Here is a 13,080-nt window from a genome sequence, read left to right on the forward strand (position 1 = left end):
ATTTTTGCACATTGCCTATTGTTGTTTTTTTGCACATTGCCTGTTGTTGTTTTTTGCACACTGCCTGTTGTCTCTGTCTTTCTTTTGCTACACAATTGTATTGTTGTTGTTGTTTTTTCTCTTTGTACTACTTATGTCTGAGAGCTAGCTAAATAGCATTTCGTTATACCATATACCATGTATATGAGTGTAATGACAATAAACTTGAACTATCGCGGCCATGATGAGGGATCTATGGGGATATGTCTCTGCTCATCTGCACGTTTGCCCCATTCTTCTTGGCCAGTTTCTTCAGGCTGTCTCATGTTGCTTGGGGATCGCTTACAGACGACAGTCTTCAGGGTTCGGGTCTTCCTAGGGATTTTTAGTAGGATTCAGGTCAGGATTTCGACGGGGACATTCACTTTCTTAGTCTGAAGCCAGACTGTTTAAATTGTCTGTAAAAGAAACTGGGGTTGTGGAGGGGAGTCTAGCATTTTAGGAGGAGAATGAAACAGAAGAGTCATGGTCAATTCTCATGTATTTTTAATTGCTATAAAATGGTATAGGATCTTGCAAGAATATCCAGAATTTTTTTCACTGTCTTAAACTGTGTTTTTATGCTCGTTTTTCTCCTGTACTGTATATTTTCCAGCATGTGTATCTGTTTGCTGCTGATTTCCCTTTTACTTGAAATGTTGTCCTAAAAGGTGCTTCGTAAAGGCTGAATATGATAATTACGTCTGTAAGTTACTGGCAGAGAGAAGCAAAACTGCCATGAATTCTTAGAAATATCCATGTATAATTCCACAGACACGTAAAACGATACGGGCATGAATATAAACAATGAGTTATCACTACAGTTTCTGAGTCTCATTTTCAAGTCTCATATGATAACAAGTCTGAACTATTTCTGAATGTATCCACTGAGGTATAGGGGAAAAATGAAATTGTGTTATCTTCGTGGTTTTGAGTAGTTTTGTACAAGTCCATATTAAGATTTCTTTCTTAGTTTGATTAAGAAGCCTGTGGCCTGTGCGATCTGCAGGTGTACTGTATCTCATTATGGAATTCAGACCCCTAGAAAACAATTGGTTATGGGCTCTGTTTGTTGATGAATTGAGAGATTTGATTGGTTGACCTATAGATAGGATGCACCTGAGGATGTTTCTTCTGTATTTTTTTTACATTCAAGTCACATCTACTCTTGAGGTCATCTTGCAACAGGCAACCAGAATGGAGACTTTTAGCCAGATGAGTTCGAGCACGCTCACTGGGGGACAGTACTGTGTTGCTGCAGTTGGCTTTCGGTTTACCGTGCTTACAGCAGTGCTTGGCAGAGCCAGTCCTAACCTTTACCACACAACAGGTATGGGTATTTCTTCCATGATTTCCTCATGGTCCACTACCCTTTCCTGTGCCTTTACCATAGTATACCACAGTGACATATTTCCTTTTACTTACACGAGCACACAAACACTGCCTGGACATGATTTCATAAAAAGTTTATAAAAATCTTTAAAAAAAAAAAACAGCAATACAAATGACAATCATAGCCATAGTAGAAAAGTATATTCTCCCAAACAGATCCTCACTTCATATACAATTTAATACAACAGTCAGACTCAAAATACTGGCTTTGTTTAAGGCACTTTGTAAAGTTAGCAAGTTATAGTATATATTGTGTGTTTATATACAGTAAGTCGATTTGTATGATGCAGCTACAATATTTTACTCATTGAGAAAGGGTGAATTTATCTGGACAATGTCAGACCGGCTGTGGTATCTTCACCTGTATTAACCTCCTGCGTTCTCTTTCTATCTCTCCCACTCCGTGTACTGAGAGGAATGTGCAATACAGACACACCGACACAAACCGCATCATCAATCCACAGTTAGAAAGAGATAAAATCCCAAGACTTGCACGGAGTTGTCCAATGACATGGAAATAACTCAAACTTTTAAGTGGTTATGAAGTTATTAGACAGGTTTTCACCATTACTCTTTTCCCATTTCCCTTTTTAATTGCCTTTCTTGACATGGTCCCTTTTTTCCACCTCTTCTCCTTCGTTTCTGGCTCTAGGAGTTTACCTTCTAATTCGCTTGTTAACAACTTTTATTCCATAGCATGCAGAAAGAAGACAAGTCTGTTTGTTGAACTTGAATTTCAGCATGGATTTCTCTGATGGAGAGCTTCAGTAAAAAGCCACTTATTTTAAAGTCACAACTGTTCATCTCTTATGTCAGTAGGTCAGTGAAATAACTGTCAGTTGTGATGGCGTGACACTTGACCACGGTTTGACCACAGTCCTGCTTTCACAGTCCGAACTGCTTTACAAGACTCGGACAACTCTGCCACGTTTAGCTTACACCTCTGTTGACTCCTGAAGAGAAAACAGAAATCCCTTATTTTGGCAGGCAACTGTGAAAGCCTTACTGATGCATTTTCAAGAACATTTACATATCATCTCTAAAGAACAAGCTTGCTCAGGGTGTTTTAAATGGTGTTCCTATGGGCTCTTCCACACTCCAAACTCAGTTTCCAGATGATTTCTAATTTCTTAAACGTGTACATCATTGCAAAGTCCAGGCAGAGCGGCTTAGTGGAAAAAAACGACTCCAGCTCTGGCCTCCACCCTCTGACACCACCACACTTGGAGCAAGAGCGGGTATTTCATCTGATATACCACTCAGCTCTAAGCCTGGGGGTGGGGCAGTGCTACACGAAGGCTGTTCTGCACATCTCTTGCCGACCACAAGAACCATTTATGGGTATGGGTATGGGTTAGGTGGCTATGGTGTTATTTCGTGTTTGTGTTCTCTGTCTAGGCAATATGGCCACCTGGTTTGCATACTGCAGTATCATTGGTTAGGAGCCTTTCCATTGGAATGTGCTGATGTAGTCCGTCTTCATGCAGCGTGCAAGCTGGGTGGCTGTATTGCTTACGGCCACACCCATCTCGCCTTTCCATGTTTATTACAAGAAGTCTACAGAAGAGGACAGGAGGCCCATCAAGCATCTTTGGTTGCTTGTAATTTACTGATCCTCTGATTTTATCCTGCCTTTTCTTGACGGTGCAGTACCTGGGAATCGGCTCCAGGTATTTTCAAAATAAGGAATCACTCAAAACCAAGTTCTGATATGAGAACGAGTCCACAAGAATAAAGGGGTATACATTTTCTTCAGGAAGAAGGTACATTAGCATAGATACGGTATGAAGCATTTTGGAAATGTGTCTATAAATGCTTTAAGAGTCCCCATAGGGAGTTTCAGCTTTCTTTTTGATTTGTCAGCATTAAGAATATAGTACACACCAAAAAAGAGTAAAATATGTTTTTCCCTTTTTCATGTTTGAGCCAGATCAGATCAGGAGAAACTCCCCATCACAGAACACCAAAGAGCATCTAGGAGTATACATACACATAGATACAATTTTTTACATATATAGAAAGAGAGAAAGATTTATATTAGTGCAAAATATTATTTCAGGTTTATACACTATAAAAAAAACATTAATACTGTGCTTGAATCATTCTGACTGGTCCACTTGCCCCTCCAGCAATATTAGATTCCCTTGTTCTGTGCAAAATCAAAAATTCCTAAAATCACTTTTTTTCCAGTGTGGAGTGACACTTGATCCAGCTGAGATTAAAAGTGGGAGAACTTGGCTTGAACTGGTCTATCTGACTGAGATCCCTGTGAGACAGAACCAGTAGTGCAGGTAGGCACCAGCAGAGTTTACATCCTACAGGAAATATACTGGCCATACTGCTTTTTACTGACTGTTTTGGTTGGTATTCTCTAATGGTTTATGCCACCTGAACTGGTTTACAGTGGCTTTACTGATTTATAGTAAATGTACTGGGTAACTATGACTGAGTACTGTACTGATGTTGGTTATACTGGTTTACACTGGTTTTACCAATTTATACTGACTTATACTGGTTGTACCAATTTATATTGTCTGAGCTAGGTGATTTAAATGGGCTGTACTGGTTTATACTGGCAGAAATGATTTATGATGGCAGTCCTGATTTAAGCTGGTGGACTGGCTTAGTACAGCAGTATACTGACTTCAATACACGCTGTTTTGGAAGTTGAAGTGTAGCGTCTGCACTGATCTAGCTGTTTATAGATTTGGGATGTAAGTGGTATATTGGGCGTGTCTCACACCAGTCACACAGATGACTTTGAAACCTGTAGGGAGACGAGGACACTGGGGTCAGAACTCGGGGACTGCAGTGAGGGCAGTAGACCTCACTGTGGACCATGTGAACAAACCACTCTCTGGCACTCTCCGTCTCCACGTGGCTGTGTCCAGTGAGAGGACAGCCCAGTGAGGGTGTGATGTCACTGGCAGGGGACGTCCTTACTGACGGCCTGCGGCCCCTCCTCCCACTCCTCTGGCCCGAGGGTCAGGGAAGGCGAAGCCATGGTCAGGGGCAGACTCTCCAGCGACTCGGACAACAGGCGCTGGTTTTCATGCTGGGGGCAAAGCACATACCGTCCCGGCTGGTGCACCTCTGCTACGGCCACCGGGGCGGCGCCCTTGAGCGGGCTCAGGGAGAAGGGCGGGGGCGGCGTCTTGAGGAAGGCATCGCTCCCCAAGGGCTCGCGGCCCCCGACGGCCCCCAGCTCCGAGCCGGGCTCCTCCATGTTGACGTACAGGATGTCTTCGGGCCCTTGAGGGTCCGGGAGCTCCTCTAGGGTCTTCTCGAGCTGACAGCGCAGGGACTCAAACCCAGGCCGGTCCTTGGGGCTCAGCAGCCAGCAGGAGAACATCAGGGCATAGCTAAGAGAGAGAGGGAGAGAGGGAGGGAGTTAGGGAGGAGAGAGGAAGGCAAAAAGGCAGGTGGTGACATCTGTTAAACTGTGGTGGCAATATTGTCAGTTCTGCCAATAAAGCACCTTTGATTTAAACTCAGTTATGCTGACTGACAGAATCAGGCAGAAATAGTCCGACACTTGAGGAGAGACAGACAGAGCCAAATAAACAGGCTGTCAGGCAGACAGAAACAAAATCAGACGGATAAACAGTCATACAGAGTCAGACTGAGAGAGTCAGACAGTCAGATAGGCAGGCTGCATTGCTCACATGCTGTCCAGGCAGTCTGGGGGCTGTTTGAGCCGGTTGCCCTGTCTCAGGTAGTCATAGATCTCACTGTTCTCCACACCAGGGTAGGGCGTCTGGCCCCTCGTGGCTATTTCCCACATCGTCACACCAAACGACCACTAAAAGACAGAGAGAGGATGAGTGTGGGGTAGAGCGTGGGGGTGAGGTGAATTAATACAGACACGTTGAACACAGCCGTATAATAACATTGGGCTGAGAGAAAGAAGAGGAAATGATACAGATTGAGTCATTTATATATTATTGTGAAGACATACATTGCTTATTAGACATGCACATGCTACTGCACATAACTCTGCATACAGCAGAGATACCATTCTGTAACCTACTCTCGTCAGACCACAGATGCTCAGCAAGGATGGGCTGATCAGTGGAAATGGAAGGCCTTTCTTAGACCTCTTAAGAAAACCCGGTTGCACCATTAGGTGGTGGTCTTCACTCTGTACCAGACCTTTCACAGCAGTAACCTACCCGCAGATGGGAGGAGCCACCCTTCAGACATTAAAAAATCACACGGCACTGCTCGTTAAGGTGTAAACCCAGTGTTCAGTGTGCAATCTGGCCTACCTAAAGATACCCCTCCATTCAATTAAAGAAGTAATTTCAGTAGTGGAAGAATTGGGTCCCCCCCATGTGTAAAGAGCTTTGGGATAAAAACTGCTTGGCAAATGCCATTATTACTACATTACACACACGGCACCTACACACTGCATGAATTGTGTATAAACTCCACATGCACAGCACACATTCTGCTCACACATTATCAACACCCTATACACACGGCGCTCACCACGTCACTCTTGGTGGTGTACACTCTGTCTGCCAGGCTCTCTATGGCGATCCACTTCACTGGCATCTTGGAGATGCGGCCCTGGCGGTAGTAATCGCCATTGTAGATCTTCTTGGACAGGCCAAAGTCTGCCACGCAGACCGTCATGTTCTCGTTCAGCCTGCAGGGGGAGAGAGGGCTCATGAGCAGCGCACTACCTGCCTCCCGGCAGAGAGAGTGTTCAGGGTCTGCAATTCCAGCTTTTCCCTGGCAGCTCACCTGTTTTAATTTCTACAGCCTGTTACCTTTGCATACTGTGATTCTCATCGTCACACTACAGAGGGTTATTATTTTGACTACTATCCACAGATTTGTTAAAAATACGGTATAAAGTTGCGCTGGTAAAACCCGAAAAGGCTCAGACTGCTGTGCAGTGGGAGTCTGAATGTGAAAAAGCAATGCTTACATGCAGTTCCTGGCTGCCAGGTCCCTGTGGATGAAGTTTTTGCTGCTGAGATACTCCATTCCCCGAGCGATGTCTGTCATGAACTTCACAAGCATCTGAGAGGGCAAGTACTGAGAGGGAAAGTTGAGAGAGTTAGGTGCACCCACACGTTTCTCCAGCAGAGGGCAGTCTATCCTCACTCCCTTTCTGCTTAATGGCAAAGTATGGTGTTGAGCGCTGACGACAGTGCAGTCTTAAGCAGGCAGCTGTGCCATATTGTATCGCATAGAGTACTGACCACAGGACTCACAACTGAGGATAGACCAGGCAGCTGTAATGTAATACAGTATAGTGTTGAGTACTGATCACAGGATAGTCTTGCAGTTGTAGGAATACAGCAGGTAGCTGAGCAGTGCAGTATGGTATAGTACTGGGTACTGACCAAAAGGCTCAACGCAAAACTAAAATAAGAAAGGGTACTGACCACAGGGCAGTCCCCCAGTCGGGAGTACAGCAGGTAGCTGTGCAGGTCTCCGTGCTTCATGAAGGGCAGGATGACCACAGGGGAGGGGTAGCCTTCACTCTCCACAGTCTGCAGACACACCCCTGTGCGGAGAGGTGGGGTTGAGGTTGGGAAAAGCCCAATTGAAGCCATCACACTGAGGCAGAGTCCGAGACACATAGGACACATAGGAGGGGAAAGGCATGTACACAACTCTTTCACGCACACTCACACAGTCCCTCCCTCCCTGCCCGGCCGCCTCTCACCGATCAGCCTCATGACGTTGGGATGGTCGAACTCCTTCATGCAGGCCGCCTCTCGCAGGAAGTCCTCCATCTCGCTGCGGGTGCAGATCGCGACTGGGAGACAGAAAGTGGCAGAGGAGAAGGGGGACATAGGGGATGAATAGATATCGTACAAAAGCCTGTGCAGGAACACAACCTGCAGAAAAGAGACAAATGGGGGGAGAAAAGAAGAGAAAGAGAGGGACGAGTACAGATACTCACTCTTCATAGTCTTGACAGCGACTTTGAGCACAAATTCCTCCTGAGACAGTAAGCCCTCCATCACTGACCCAAATTCCCCTGGGGAAAGAAAGAGCAATGCTAATCACCCGCCTGATAATATTCTTAGTAGTAATAAATACCCACCTTGAGCATAATAACCATCATCTTAGTAATAAAACTAGCAGGGTGAAAACAATGTTAAGTTTGTAATATTAAGGATGGAGAAAGAGACTGAATGAGAGGTGTATTATTCTCTTTCTGTATAACTGTTTATTGGGTTGTTGTAAAGAGGTAAGGGGACAGAGAGAGAAGAATATAGTGCCTTACCCTTCTTAGGGTCAATTTATTATACAGGCAGCAGTGGGGAGATCAAGGTGTGGAGGGAGAGGGATTGAGAGTGAGATAGAGAGAGGGATGGGAAGAGGTGTACAGAGCACCTACCCTCCCCCAGTGTTTTGCCCAGGGTCAGTTTGTGGCGATCCACCATCACATCCTGCAGCTTCTGTTTCAGCTCGTCACTGATCCCCAGGCTGTTCACTGAGAGCAGACAGACAAAGTCAGAACAGACATACACAGAGTCAGGGCAGACAGAGTCAGGACAGATATACACAGAGTCAGGGCAGACAGAGTCAGGACAGACATTCACTGAGTCAGGACAGACAGAGTCAGGACAGACAGACCACGTCAGAACAGACATACACAGAGTCAGGGCAGACAGAGTCAGGACAGACATATACAGAGTCAGGACAGACAGACCACGTCAGAACAGACATACACAGAGTCAGGACAGACATATACAGAGTCAGGACAGACAGACCACGTCAGAACAGACATACACAGAGTCAGGGCAGACAGAGTCAGGACAGAGATACACAGAGTCAGAGCAGGCAGAGTCAGAACAGACATACACCGAGTCAGGGCAGACAGAGTCAGAACAGACATACACCGAGTCAGGGCAGACAGAGTCAGAACAGATATACACAGAGTCAGGACAGACAGAGTCAGGGCAGACAGTCAGGACAGACACAGCTGTGGCAGTAAAGAGCCACACTTTCCCTGTGTCTGCTAGGGCTGTGGTGCTGTGTGGGACTGTAGCTCCCTATCTTTACCTTCAGTATCCTGTACTCCCCCTCTCTCCTCATCTCATTCCTTTTAATCCGAACTGCCTTCCTCCTGCTCCTCCTTCTTACTCCCTCCCTACCACACACCCATTCCCCCCATCCCTCCCCCTGTGCGTCTCCCTGTGTCCTTCATCTTTCAGAATTTCGTGTTGGAACAGGTGTCCTGGTTTTCCAGGAAGGCTTGGGCAATAGTAATGACCTAACCTGCCTGTCTCTGCTTGAAATACGACACTGGTGGCTCCAGACGGGTGTGTCTTGTGCTGGTCAAGTAGGGCTAATCAATTCATTCAGAGGAGGAACAATAATGGCTATTGCAGTGTCTACAGAAGTTTCTCCAGGGTTAAGTAGAAATTCCCATATTGATGATCTATTAGCAACCAATTGACCAAGATGGGCTAAATGACCTTGTGACATTCATTCACTTAAAATGTCCAAAGTTTTATCAAAATCCATCAACCATGGAATTACCCAGCCTTAAAGGAATGTTCCACATAAACAAGTTAAAGGGAACTGGATATGTTTAATTATCCCTGAAGACACTCTAAGAATACAGTTAGTATCAGGTGTCTAGATACATCCATGTTCCCAGAAAGATATTGGTACTCTGGAATTGTCTTGAAGAAGTAAGATTAGATCCCAGGTGTAAGATATCCCACACAAACAGGTTAAAGGAATTGAATCACTTTAATCATGAATAGAGAGGAGTACCAGAGGACTTGGTCAAGTATTCAAAATTCTGAAAAGGGTATTGACAAAGTTCATATCCAGAAAGCTTCTTCGGGATCAACTGTGAAACATGAGACACATTAAATTGGATAAAAGTGAATATAAGAATGAGCAGGAGATGGTTTTTTACACAGAGGATCTAGGACTGTGATTTGGATAGGATTTTTTCCTGAAGAAGCTGGGAGAAATCCTGCAGTTGATTAAATGTTAAAACAGCAGAGGTTTCTGAAATGTTTTTGTTGTTAGTAAATAATATATCGGACACTTCTATTTCTGTACATAGAGACTTTGGCGACTGTGGTGCGTTAATTGAATAATTGAATAATTGGTGAAGGGGTGAGAGCCACATTCTCACGTGGGAATAATAGAAATTCAATTGGTATATTAAGGGGCTCATGCGGGTAGTTGGTATTGGGTTGTGCAGTGTAGGTTTTGGTTTGGAGTGGTAATAGTTAAATTCTTCTTGTACAGTAGCAATGTTTCCCATGTGCTCAGGCCTTGCGAGCCACCTGAGGGGAGGTGGGCCTGTGGCAGGTGGGTGATGGGACCCAGTCCTCCAGCACAGGCAGAGTGGCAGTGAAGCAGGAGTAGCTCCTATCATGGACTGGATGTGGTGTGAGAACTCTACTTGCCAATGGACCTGTTGGATTCTGCCTGCCATCCATGCTCTCCTGCTTAAAGGGGGTCTTGTAGTGAGATCAGGATATCCCATAGCCTGCTTGGGAATGAATGGTTGTTGGAAGTCTCCATCCCAGGGAAGGAAAAGAACAAGAAAACTGGAAGTCTGAGATGGGGAGGACATTAATTGACAGACCCAATCCTGGAGTGTTATGTGCTCAACTGAGTAAAAGTTCCAAAAACATTGGGTGGGAGGGAAGACTAAAGAAGAAGTACCGTCCAGGAGCCCAGCTGAAGGAACTGCAGAGCCACATGACCGGTAGGATACAGCCGCTCAAGCATTCATGTGCTCTAGCTGCCAGAGCCATGCAAGAGAACTTCAGCAGCTGTTAACTAGGGTATGAAACTTGCAGGTGCAGATGAAAGATCACCAGGATGCTATACAGGACTTGCTGCAGTCTGAAAGGTTAGAGAGCCAGCAAGGCACAGAGTTGGAAAGACTGCCAGGAATAGACCATCGTGCTCTAAGCTGAAGAGGCTGAGTGTGGTCCTGCAGGCTGCTGACTAGGAGAAGAAGAACACACCAGAAACAGTCAAAAATGAGCTTGAGAAGTTGCAGCAGTGCTCCTACACTCCAGGAGGAATTGGAAAGCCTGTAGTGTGAATGTACAAAGCTGTCGTGTGAGCTCAGTGGGGCTCTACTGGAGATCTGAGATGCTGGGTGTGAAGGCAAGATCAACTAAAGGAGATGGACAGGGAGCGGAAACAGTCTTGCAGCCTCCAGATTGAGCTGGGAGAAGTCAACCAGGAGATGTCCACCATCCCTGCCTTTCCGGTGGCCTTCTCTGAGAAAAGCTGGTTGGGTGAAAGGGTTCTCTACTGAAACACTACTGAAAACTGGTCAGAGGGAAGAACAAGGAAGATCAACAACCAAACAACCAGACTACCACAGAATCTCAAGGTCTGAAGTTAAAATGGGCAAGATATCCCATGTAGATATCCTACAGGCAGAGTGTCGGCAGTATTGAAGTGCCCTGGATGAGAGAGAATCTCCTCAGAGGACCATCAGGGCTGCTGGGAGGCTCATGTGGCCCCATAGCCCTTGATGTGCCATGTCCGACTAAGCAAGTAGTCTTGACAGTGTAATAGAAGACATGCGTCTCTTGTCATTCCTCTCCTGGACAAGATGAGGGTGTTTAAGATGACAAAGGCAAGGAAGCCATTTGGCAAGTTTATTTACTTGCTACCAACAACCGATGGGGGATTTGATCCAGCTGTTTCCTCAAGCATCAATCCACTTCCATATCTAGGAAGGTCTGGAACAAAACATTCATCTTTTCTTTGTAAAGAAGCATCTCCTGTTCGATCCTTAATTTTGATTTCTGCACTTGATTTTCAGTAGCACGTGAAAGCATCAAACCCACGGGATTCAAAATTGTGTGAAAGCGTGTCAAGAAAAAGAATGGCTGGTGTGAATGTTTTAAACAAACTGAATACTTCTTCCCAGCTCCCTCTTCCCAAGGGATTTGGCAGCTTGTCCTTTGGCAGGTTCAAGAGTGCCGTTTATCTGATAAGAGAGTAGTTTCCAAGAGTGGCTGGATTGGTGCCCATCCATCTGCCTGTTGTGTCTGGGCTGCAGCAGATTCGCTGATAAGTAGAGAAAGCTAGAGCCCTATTGAATGTGGTGTTGTTAATTTCACTGATCTGTTTACTCAGATGACAGAAACTGCGGGTACCAGACAGGCGCTAATGCTGCAGTGCTGCAGACACGAGTTTGTGTGGAATTCAGACTGTGTATTCCTGCCACCTTGCTCATGGTGACAGGCCGAAACAGCCGTTTAGTGTTCATCTGGAAGAGAGGATCCGCGCGCAGGTACGTGAACAGGCTGTGCCATGAGCTCTGGCATTGTGAAGATGCCTTAGCTATCACCAAGGAGCAGCAGGGCCTGATAGAGCTCTTCTCTGTTTTATATTTTATATACATAAAAACACTAGGCAACCCTACTGGAGGACCTCTGCAACCAGCAAAACGTGGGAGAGAATGTAGGCACTATTCCATGAAACTGAACTACCCCTTCTTTCCTAGTACTTGAACTTATGTGGAGTAAAGACTTGAGGGACTGAAGTTCAGCTGTTTTAGTAAAAATCTTCAGTCTTAATATTTGTCCAGTGAACATACTGTAACGCTCCGGGGTTCACGTGGGCACCCTCGCCGCTACCGCATCAGGTCTGCCCCCCACCGTCGGGGACTCGAACCCGGGCCTCCTGCATCACTCAACAGAGACCCAGCCACTTGAGCCAAAGGGAAATCTCCCATCAGCCCAGCAGCTGCGGTCCCTGCTATTCACAGGGAAGGGCGGTGATGTCACCGCTCTGGTAAGCCAGCTCAGCTCTCGCAAGCAATGGAGGCCGTATGTGTTACAATACGATACAGAGTCATTGGAGTACAGAGGGACAAATTCCCAGCACTTGGTTCCGATCCTTATTTTTTCATGAGGCAAGGAGCTGCCATACTCCTATTAGGAGCAGTAAGAATGGGTTTCTCTTATCAGCAGTTTTAAAGACTGACTCAAACAACTTCAGGAACCTAACCTTTCTCAGGCATCCTTAAAATAGAAGGATTTTATTGTTCGGTCAGGCATGACCACGATAATACGACCACCCGGTTAAAGAAAAAAAGATTTTTACAAACTGCTGTTAATTATACAGACAGTTGCTCAAAACTGCCGCAAAATGATGATGTTTGCGATCCAAGCATTCTTGCAATCCAAGTGGTATTGGTAAACTATAAACATTGCACAACGTGTAACATGAGATTTCAAAAACACTCCTGCAGCACTTAGAATATTCATATTCTCAACTTGGCATCTATGATGACTAGTAAGCCACTGAACCAGCGGACAACTTGAAACTGCATTAAAATTCAGGTCAGGAGGCACTTTACACAAAGGCTTGTGGGAGTCTGGAACAAGCTGCACAATGATGCCGGTGAAGCTGATACTCAGGCTTTCAAGAGTATGGTTAGTAGGAGATTCACAGATAATTTAGCAACTAAACAAGCTAGACGTTTTGTTCGCATCCTCTTATGTATGTTGGATGCCGAGCGCTTGCCCCATTTGGTATTCAGAATACTGCTGCCCAAAACCTGCACAGAGGCACTTAAGTGAACTGGCCTTTTCAAGCAATTGTATGGTGAGCACTCTGCACCGTGGAACAAGGATCTGATCCACATACAAATGGGACAGTGAGGAATACAGTGCCCGTACACATCACACATCAGGG

At 45.5% G+C, this 13,080-nt stretch overlaps 1 protein-coding gene across 2 annotated transcripts in view; it reads right to left on the reverse strand.

Moving 5' to 3' along the window:
- Positions 1–1,467: 1,467 nt before the first annotated feature.
- Positions 1,468–13,080, reverse strand: part of LOC102682221 (tyrosine-protein kinase receptor UFO) — a 40,992-nt gene continuing 29,379 nt past the window's right edge. For both annotated transcript variants that reach the window (XM_069186494.1, XM_069186493.1), the window contains 8 exons: positions 7,775–7,870; positions 7,334–7,411; positions 7,094–7,186; positions 6,810–6,931; positions 6,347–6,456; positions 5,902–6,061; positions 5,076–5,212; positions 1,468–4,772 (listed from right to left, as the gene is read on the reverse strand). In XM_069186494.1, coding sequence (XP_069042595.1) covers positions 4,331–4,772; positions 5,076–5,212; positions 5,902–6,061; positions 6,347–6,456; positions 6,810–6,931; positions 7,094–7,186; positions 7,334–7,411; positions 7,775–7,870 — 1,238 coding nt within the window. In that variant the 3' untranslated portion in view covers positions 1,468–4,330. The remainder of the gene's footprint in view (positions 4,773–5,075; positions 5,213–5,901; positions 6,062–6,346; positions 6,457–6,809; positions 6,932–7,093; positions 7,187–7,333; positions 7,412–7,774; positions 7,871–13,080) is intronic.

Source organism: Lepisosteus oculatus, chromosome 3 (assembly GCF_040954835.1).
Source record: "Lepisosteus oculatus isolate fLepOcu1 chromosome 3, fLepOcu1.hap2, whole genome shotgun sequence".
NCBI lineage: Eukaryota > Metazoa > Chordata > Actinopteri > Semionotiformes > Lepisosteidae > Lepisosteus > Lepisosteus oculatus.